General features: G+C 40.5%; 1 protein-coding gene across 4 annotated transcripts; it reads right to left on the reverse strand.

Moving 5' to 3' along the window:
• Positions 1-31: 31 nt before the first annotated feature.
• On the reverse strand, positions 32-6,107 carry LOC105977140 (ENTH/VHS/GAT family protein). 4 transcript variants are annotated; one of them, XM_013002414.2, is made up of 10 exons: positions 5,549-6,107; positions 4,847-4,925; positions 3,921-4,019; positions 3,724-3,837; positions 3,452-3,612; positions 2,661-2,742; positions 2,287-2,372; positions 1,548-1,739; positions 989-1,449; positions 32-888 (listed from the first exon to the last, which is right to left on the reverse strand). In XM_013002414.2, the coding sequence occupies exons 1-10, from the start codon at positions 5,647-5,649 to the stop codon at positions 293-295; spliced, it is 1,971 nt and encodes a 656-aa protein (XP_012857868.2). In that variant the 5' UTR covers positions 5,650-6,107; the 3' UTR covers positions 32-292. The 4 variants fall into 4 exon arrangements, with proteins under 4 accessions (XP_012857868.2, XP_012857867.2, XP_088671284.1 ...); XM_013002413.2 differs by having other exon boundaries at positions 2,287-2,375; XM_088815158.1 differs by having other exon boundaries at positions 2,287-2,375; positions 4,847-5,129; positions 5,549-6,004.
• Positions 6,108-10,109: the final 4,002 nt, after the last annotated feature.

Below are 10,109 nucleotides of genomic sequence, written 5' to 3' on the forward strand. Positions count from 1 at the left end.
ATTTAATGAATAATAAAATAATAAAGAAACATAAAAGAAAATGATTCTTTCCTTTCACTTTATATGAGTTCTCCTTTTCTACATGAAATGTACATAATTAATTCTAAAGACAATAAACCCAAAACAAAATGCAAAAACAGAATCAAGGCAAGAAAAAAAAAATGCAATCAACACAATAAGATGAATGTGAAGAATTATATTACCCAAAAAAAAAAAAAAAAAAAAAAACCTAAGAGGCAGCAAGCAAGTTAGCAAACAAAATAAAATAAAGGCGAAACGAAGCCGAAATACATCACATGCTCCCAGCTCTACCTGGTGCGGTTTTCCCCGGTTTGAATTTAGAAATGTCGACAAGGTCTCCGAATAGCTTGTCCTCTGCCTTAGAAGGCCTTGCAGACTGCGGCACGTAAGATGGAGTGGGAACCGAATAGGGTGAATTGTTTCTGCCGGCATTATCGTCTCTCATAGATAATCCGGACATGCTTTGCTGTAGATACTGTGCATTTGCATTTGCGTTTGCGTTTGGCTGTTGGCCTTGGCCATAACCGTAGTTGTAGCCATAACCAGCCATTTGCTGGGGATACATATTTTGCATTGGCTGAGGGTACATATTTTGCATCGGCTGAGGGTACATAGCCACATGACCAGGTTGCATTGGCTGAGGATACATAGCCACGTGGCCAGCTTGCATTGGGTGAGGCTGCATGCCCACCACCATTTGGTTATTCTGGTAATTTCCCATAGTTGGCGATCCTGGAAGGTATGTGCCATCTGGCGCCTGTTGAGTGGCTTGCAAATGCATTTGCTGGTGCTGGCTGAAGGCAGCTTGACTGTTGTCTAGTTGTGCCTCCCATGGTGGAGGTGGAAGTGCGCCGCTGCTTTGACCACCTATAAAACGAAAAACATTATTTAAAAAAAAATAATAATAATATAAAACATCTAATATTAATTTTCCTATTTTATGTGTTTATAAATCTGAGAAATGTACCATAAACAGGTGAGGGTGGCTGCTGTTGCGGAGGAATCTGACCATTCCAGGCACGAGGGGAGCCTTGCATGTAATGCGACTGTTCATGCTGAGGTGGCATAGGGCCAGAAACATTTCCATTTGGGTAAAACAAAGGCTGTGGAGAATTGAAATTGGGTTGTTGTTGAAATCGAGGAGATGAAGGATGATAGGGTGCTTGTCCAACGGAATTCACATATTGAGTGTTGATATTACTCCCAGAAAACATGTCAACAAGGGCAAGTGCATTTTGCTGAGATGCAACAGGGCTTGCAGGCTGAGGCTGAGGCTGCCCCTCCACTGGAACAAGTGCCATTGAGTTTGCTGTGGGTGAGTTGAAGTCGTCTCCACTCAAAAGATCTATCTTAGGATCAGCCTTTGTTGGAGTTGTCAACTGACCGTTAGTTGTCGGCTGTGCTCCTAAGCTAGTACCGGATGTAGATCTGCAAAAGGAACTTGCATCTAAGACTAAAGCAAGCCGTTTTTAAAAGGAGGAATTGAAATATTTGAATAATGAAAAATCCAAACTATCAAAATTTACCCTTTTTCTGGTTGTTTGCTATCACCAGTGTCGATAAGGAAATCATCAACGGGGACCAAAGCTTTGGAAGGTTCAGGAGTAGGCTTCTCTATTCGAACAGAGGTAACACCAGAGGAAATTGATTCATGCCTAGCCAATACACGTTGTAGGTCATCATTCAGTGCTAGGCCTTGGCATAGAAGTGACTCATCCCTGCATTAGGAAACGTCAAGAGAATGCACGAAGTTTAAATGGCACTTCGCTTGAATCGAACTCATTCTGATAAAGGGGTATATACTGAAAGATGGCATCACATTTTAGAGAGCTGTGCATCATTTTATATAGATAGAAACTAAATATAATATCCACATCAGTAGTATAGTAGGTACTTGGAAGAAGAAAAAAAAATCAGTGCACTCTTGTATTGTTAGCATGCAAGTAGACAAGCCGCACTTTTAGGAAAATAAATTTCTACATTCACAGTGCATTACTTTTATGAGAAACAAGTTTTAACTTTAACCATGGCAAATCTAACTTAAATTGCCGAGCACTCTGTATACTTAGCATGCAAATAGATGCGGCAAAGCTGAACCACATTTTGCGGAAAATGCTATTCTACATTCATGCATCACTTTTACAAGAACCGAAACAACTAGATGCAACAAAACTGAAACCCAAGCATGAAAAGGTGCAAACATGTAGAATATCCAAATCACAGCCACACAAATACAAACGATAAGAAGTGGAAACAAGGCCTTACGAGGTCGAGTTAACAAGGTGCACCACTCTTTGCTTGTAGGTACGGCACTGTTCCACCAGATCCACAATAACCTCCTGCTTTAGTCCCTGCTACACAAAACAAAAAAAAGGCATCATCTGAAAACTTAACATGCTATCGAAGATTAATTAATGGATAGCATAATAACTTTACAAGATAGTTTCATTTGTATAAAGAGCAGGGTACTTATCATCTTGCCAAATGAATCAAAATGAAATATTCCAATCCCAAAAATTGTTCATAGTCATTTCCTGTAGTGGGAAACTAAAAGGACCCATTCGAACTACTTTAGTGCTCACTACTATTAACAACGACAGGAATAATTGGAAAGTTTACCGTTCTATATGTGATCATACCTCTTTGTTACCAGGATCTAAAGCATTCAGCATTTCTGCAAGAACATCCATGATACCACGTGCATTTTGAAGTTCTGTCAAGCTGAAAAAAGAGCCGCCGGAAAGAAGGATCAATAACTACAATTAAAAACATAGACCTCGGAGTACGGGAATAGCTATATTTATCAAGTCAATACCCCTTGCAGATCCTAATTTAATAATCACAAACTACACACAACAAGAGCCACTATCTTCGTAACATGTCACAAAAGAGAGGAGGATCTCATAATACACATATAGCTTCACGTTTCAACACAAACACCTCTGAAACATCAGAACAATTCAAGGGAGTGAACTTAAGAAATATCTCACTGACCTTGCACATGAACAATAATGGAGCCAATGAGACAGTTAACTTCATTAAACAAGAAACTACGCGAAATATGTGTACACCAGGCCTTGACCTATTAGTTCTATAACTTTTTCATGTCTAGGACAAGATGCTCAAATCCCCGATTCATCAAATTCAGTCAAGCACTTCTGACATAGATTTCTAAAATGATTTCTCCAACCAGCAGCAGCTCAATAAATAAATTCATCCAGATATAGATTTTAGGCAATATAGACATAGTCAAGAAGCAGTGGGTATTGAAAAGAATAGGACTCCTACTTCCACTAAAATGACACTATATACCATTTTGCTAGATAAGGAAGACAGCCTTTTCACATTGCAAACCAAAAATATATTATCATGTGTTGGTTGGTCAATGCGAAACAGAAGAAAATTTAAATGCGGCATTAAAATAATGTACCTCAATGTCGGAAATTCAGCTTCTGCAGAAGATTCAGCAGCATCAGGTCTAGCTTCAGGATTACGAATATTTGGCGGATAAGATGTCAACGGTTGTGTTTGTGGAGGTGTAAAAACAGGAGCCGTCGTCTCAGTTCTCTGTGGAAAAACTGCCCCAAGACGCTGACAAAAGGGCCATAAATTGCAAAAGTATAAGTATTACTACTATTGGAGAACAGCATAAAAAAATGAAAACCAATGTAGTAAGACCGAAAAGATCCTAGCATGACATACCAATAAATCCTGGTATGCTACAAAGTACTGGGGGTATCTTGCCCTTGATCCTCCAAAAGCTTCTTGCCAAGTATCTATTAGAATCAATATCTTCTCCTTTACATGAAAGTCTGGCTGCAGTAACAAATTTCATGTCAATGAAAATAGAAGCAAATGACCAAGTCAAAGACAGTAGAAGAATCTATGCATTGGCTTACCTTCTTTCGCACAATCTTCACCATCTCATGAGGTAAATCTTTCTCTGCAACATGCATATGGACAATATCACCGCAATTCTTGACAACGGTCTCCAATAGCTAGGAAAATGGCACGAATACATTTGAGATTTGCCGAATAATAAAATCAAACTGTCTTTAGTACAAGGGTATGTGGCCTTTACAGGAAAGGGAATAATACAAGCATCTAAAGGAGGATATTTTGTTCCAAAACATCTTCATTGCCAGTGGACGACATATACAAACAAACCATAATTTCTGTCAGTCATTTTATAGTGGTGTTTGGTAAAAGGTCAGGAGTTCGAACCCCTTTGGGTATTCTGTTGTAAGGGCGTTTCATAAGGCCATTTTTTTTTTAAAAGGAAAAAAAAACACTAACCTACCAGTTAGCAAATAATACTAATTATCTTCTTCTGGTTTATTAATGTTGCAATTTATCCCTTAAATTCCAGTGGATTAATGCAATTTGCTCTGCCATGCATATCCTTGTTACCCAAACAAATTCCCTAACCTTATATAATTCTGTATGAAAAGGAATAGTTCTACTCGGTTAGCATGGTGCATGATTTGGATCAGTGAAGCAAACAACTCCTTGATTCAATTCTAGTGTAACAACACCCCAATCAAAATGCCTAGTTTTATACTATCGGTGCTGAATAGCTCATTTTAGTATATTTAAAGGCAATTATTCACCAACGAATGTCATAAATTAAAAGTGATTAGAAAGTAGTTCACTGAAGCTAGTGTAATACACCAATAATATTCAATCATCATGGCACTAGTTTTCTGACATCCAATAACATTGAGCATTAGCAACCACATATAGTAGTAACCCAAGTGTTTTATTAGAAGAAAATAAGACATGTATGCACAATATGAAACAAGAGGTTAAGTAAAATTAAGCTCACCGTTAAGGCAAGAAGCTGCACTTTTGGATTTCTACTACCAAGACGCTTCTTTATACCTCTTACAACGTCTTTCGCTTGTCTGACAAATGCATAATGAAATACAAGCTTAAAAATGGCATTATTACTAGTACAAAGCATATATCAAATGCATATTAAAGTAGGGCGAGCAAGAGTAAAATGCATCAGGTGCTAGTATTGAGACAAATATTCCTAAATCTTCCCACGAATCACCCTCTTCCCCTACCCCTACGACTCCTGTTGTTGCCATATGATTTCTCCTTCCCTTAATTTCATACAATAACATGTACATTCAGTATCAAACAATATTGTTAGCTGTCAAGGTTCATCAAGCAAATGATTGAAATTACAGTCAACATAAGAAAGTAATAAATCAACTTTTTTTTCACAAATCGAATTAGTTACAACCTCAAGTAGTAACTACTGACCAACTAAATGCTAGTAATACCACAAAATCCCAATTCTTATAATCGAAATATGATAAAAGAAGCAACTCTGCAATACATAATTCCGAATGATTGCATATAATTGCCAAACAGATGAAATTGAAAAATAACACGGCCACTTCCAATTTGAAGATACAGTAAACTACACTCTCTGTTCATTCTATTCGTCAACAAACTATATCCTTACTAAACAAAAAAAAGTAATGATTAATGAAATGGAGTGAGATTAGAGATTTACGCAGGATCGTGATTGCAGATATCGCAGATCTCAATATTCATAGCCCAATCAGGACCGATTAGCATATCGCTCGTCGCCCTCTCCACCATAGAATTCACCATCTTCTTCCTCCCTCAATCCACAAAACCCTCGCCGGGGACAAATTGCACAGCAACTACAGAAATCGACGCCTCTCAGCCGGCGAAAGATTTATCAAAAAATTCCAGAAACACCCCTCTGGAATTCAATTTCTCTAAAAATAAACTTTACAAATTGAAACAAAAAATGAAAAAAAAAATGAAACAAAATCAACGATCTCGGTGGATCCGATCGGTGGTTCCTATCACAATTCTGTTGAGGTTTTTTACCATATCGAAGAAAATGAAAAAATTAAAAAAAAATAAAAAATAAAAATAAAAAAGTTTTGTGCCTGAACTGTGGAAACGGGGTGAGCCAATAGTAATTAGACGCGTGGACTCATATTCTGTCGTTTGTTCTCTGTTTTAAGTGGTGATTGACGCCGCCGACTTTCGGGATCCGACGGTGGAGATTGTGTGCTGGAAATGAAAAATTTATTAGTGGGTTTGGTGGTCCACGTCAGCTTATTTAATGAGGGGTGGTGGTTTTCCAATTATTGGAATCTTGTGGACTAATAATATATAATTAGTTTCTATTTTCCCTCATTCTTCGCCCTTTTTTGGCTCAAAATTTAAAATTTGGTCCTTGGAAATTAAATGTATTATTTGTGTGGTCGTAACTTATTTTTTATTGGATGCATGAGTCATGCAAAGTCGGCATAAAATAAAAAAAACAATTACTATTTTTAAATATATTGATAGTTAAAACACCAACATAGTCTCATGGCTTCATCATTTCCTTTTTATAAAGCTTGAATAATTAAATTAAAGTGCTTCTTAATATTTAAATATCATCGGAATATATTCTTTCTCTCTTTTTTTGGTAAATTATTGCGGCACTCCTGAGATAATATTAAATTATAAAAAAAACTTCATTTATTTGAGTAATTATAATCTATCCCCTCAATGATGAATTTTCTTACACCTACATCATTATAGTTGATCCGGTAAAAATAACCATTTCGGCCCAATATAAGAAGGCCCAATGAGGGCCCAACAAGGGGAAGCTCTCGGAAGTCCACCCCATGGCGAGAGAAGGGCAAGTCCGCGGTCGCCGACATGAAAGGATGGGAAGGAATATTGTCTGAAAAGGGAAGCAACAGCGCCGACTTATATTTAATGCACGTCTATTCCGATGTCAGGTGCCACAGAGAATATATATATAGACTAGCTGATTTAATCAATGTCCTGGGCCTAGCTAGAAAGCCTAATCGAGAGCTGACCGTGGGTGCGAGGAGTCCACCTTCAGCAGCGAGAGAACAAAGGCGAGAGCTGTAAGATACGATTTATACGATATCTGACATAATTATTCTGCATTTAATTTCCCCCTCCTCAGATGTCAAAGGAGTTCAGAGAATATGCAGTCTAGGGAATAAGCAGCTCACAACACTGTTCATGACATTGTTCATCGAAAAGATAGGTAATTTTAATTTAATAAGTTATTGGAAAAGCTGTCATATTTTTGAAGGGACACTTAAAGTAGGAGTGGAATCCGTATTTGGAGTCCGTTCTCAGAAGCCTCTCCTATAAATAGTAAGGAATTAATTCAATTAAGGGGGGGCTCGAAGAAAAGAAAAAGATAACATATAATTTCTTCCTCAAAACCTTTTGATTTTAATATATACTAACTTGGCCGTCGGAGTGCTAACTCCGGCATCAGCCCGGTTCTTTCTTTTGTGTTCTTATTCACAGAATCAAGAAGATCCATAAGCATCTTGGATCCAAAAGGCCTATCAACATATTCGTACGAATCAAATGGCGCCGTCTGTGGGAAACTTATTTATAAATAGCCAGAAACCCTGTTAAAAGCATCTTTTTTTCTTAGTTCCAAAATCACTTTTTCCTTACAAAGATCAAAGCAAATCCGAAAATGGATACCCCCATCGAAAGGACTGGTCAGCCTGATCCGACAGAGTCCGAAATCAGCCCAGCACCTCGTTCTGATTTGCAAGGACTTTACCCAGGAAGCACATCTACTCGTCAAGTAGAGGCCTTGCACACTTCGGATCCCGCAGTGGCCGGACCCACGGTAACTATAACCATGGAGTCACTCCAGGCTCTCCTTACGGCGGTAGTTCAAGGTGGGTCGCCAAGTGAAAGAAGAGAGCAAGAGGGATTGCCGCCCACGAAAAGACGTTTGAGATACACAGACAGGTCCGACGAGGAGCTTGCTCCGGAGCGAGGGTTATTAAACACAGCACTCGCTCTAGAGGAGTCGCGAGAGCATGTCCAGACCAAAAGGAGCCCGTTTACTGCACAAATATTGAATGATGAACTGCCCGGTTCATTCCGACCAGTCACGTACGAATATCTGGGGACCACGGATCCTAGCGAACATCTATGCAGATTTAACAACACATCAGACCTACATCGTTTCTCTGAAGGAGTAAAGTGCAGGGTATTCACTACTACTTTGGCAGGACCCGCTCAAGCATGGTTCAGTCAGCTTCGGCCCGCCTCAATAGGTAGTTTTGATCAACTCGCCTCTGTTTTCCTCGATCATTTCGCGAGCTCCAAAAAGCAGAAGAGAAGTACCTTGACCCTCTTCGCGGTCAAACAGCGAGAAGGGGAACATCTACGAAGTTCCATTAAGCGTTTCATAACAGCCACTCTGGAAGTGCCAATAACTTCGGAAGAGGTCCTAATTAATGCCTTGGCCCAAGGATTACGACTTGGGGATTTCTTCACCTCCATATCCAAAAAGCCGCCTCTTTCATTTAACGATTTATTAAGAAAAGCAGAGCGGTATATGAATGCAGAGGAAGCCGAGCAAGGCAAGGCCATAGACAAAGGAATGGATAAAAGAAAGGAAAGGCGAGAAGAAAAAGTGCAAAGACCTAACCTTCCGGCCAAAAAGGAGGGATCAGTGGAGAGGAGGGTGGGCCCTCGATTCGAGAATTACGTCTCGTTAGTAGCACCTCCCGCTGAGATCTTGATGGCCATCGAGAATCATCCCAAGTTGAAATGGCCTCGCACCTATTCCGAGGTTCCCAAGAAGAATCCGGTCGCGGGTAGTTTTTGTCGTTTTCATAATGATTATGGGCATACCACGAACGAATGCCAGCATCTTAGAGATGAGATAGAAAGGCTGATTCGGGCAAAAAACTTGCCCGAATTTGTCAAACCCGGACAGTCTCCTGCAAGCACAGTGGTCCCGCATAATCGACCTGGCGCTGTCCGACCGGAGAATATTCGAGAGAAGACCGGCGAGAGGAAGGACCAACCCTCATCAGGGGGGTTTATCCACATGATACATGGAGGGCCTTCGGGAGGTGATTCGAATAGAGCTCGGAGAGCCCATCTGAGACAATTAAGGGAGACTGAAGAGCTTTTCGGAGAAGTCGAAGCGGCCGATCTGGCAAGTCGGGCGAATTTACAGGTACTATATGAGATGGAATCACAACTCGCAGAGGTACAGAGGGTGTCGCAAGTCCCTCCTATCATGTTTGGACGAGTAGACGAAGAGGGGATACAGCACCCACACACCGATGCTCTAGTGATCACGGCCATGGTGGCCAATTTCGATATTGCGCGGATACTGGTAGACACGGGGAGTTCTGCGGACGTCATTTTCTACAGTTGTTTCAAGCAAATGAATATGAATTTTGAGCTGAAGTATGTGGAGACCAGCTTAATGGGATTCTCGGGCGAGACGGTTCAGGCCCTAGGAGAGGTTTGCTTGCCCATATCATTGGGTATGGAGCCTGTGCGAGCTACTAGATCGATTAATTTCCTAGTGTTGGATGTCCCTTCCACATACAACATGATACTTGGTCGACCATCCATGAACTTATTTCGAGCGGTGGTATCCACTTACCATATGAAGTTAAAGTTCCCCATTGGAGATCAGATCGGAGAGGTGCGAGGAGATCAAGAGACCGCGAGAAGATGCTATTACGATGCATTAAGACGAACTGGGAGGATTGATACCATTCATAGTGGGCGAGCTGACATGATGGAAAAGGACGAGCCTCGTCCCAAAATTGACCCCGAGAAAGAGGACAGTCACGTGCGACCCATGGAGGAGTTGATGATTGTACAGCTTTGCGAGAGGGACTCTAGTCGCACAACTAGAATCGGGAGAGAGATGGATCCCACAATGGCAGAGCAATTAATCAAGTTCTTGCGCAACAATCTGGATGTGTTCGCCTTCTCGTCAAAGGATTTGGGAAGGATCGATAGTCGTTTAGCTATTCACAAGTTGAACGTTAAAGCGGGGACCAAACCGGTCAAACAGAAGAGGAGGCATTTTGGAGCCGAAAAAGATGGAATAATCCATAAAGAAGTACAAAAGTTGTTGATGGCAGGTCAAATTCGGGAGATACGATTTCCCACCTGGTTGTCCAACGCAGTATTGGTAAAGAAGGAAGTGAATAAATGGAGAATGTGTATTGACTTTCGAGATCTCAATAAGGCATGCCCTAAAGATTATTACCCCCTCCCCC

Source organism: Erythranthe guttata, chromosome 1, assembly GCF_056151865.1.
Source record: "Erythranthe guttata isolate IM_541 chromosome 1, IM_541, whole genome shotgun sequence".
NCBI classification, from domain to species: Eukaryota; Viridiplantae; Streptophyta; class Magnoliopsida; order Lamiales; family Phrymaceae; genus Erythranthe; species Erythranthe guttata.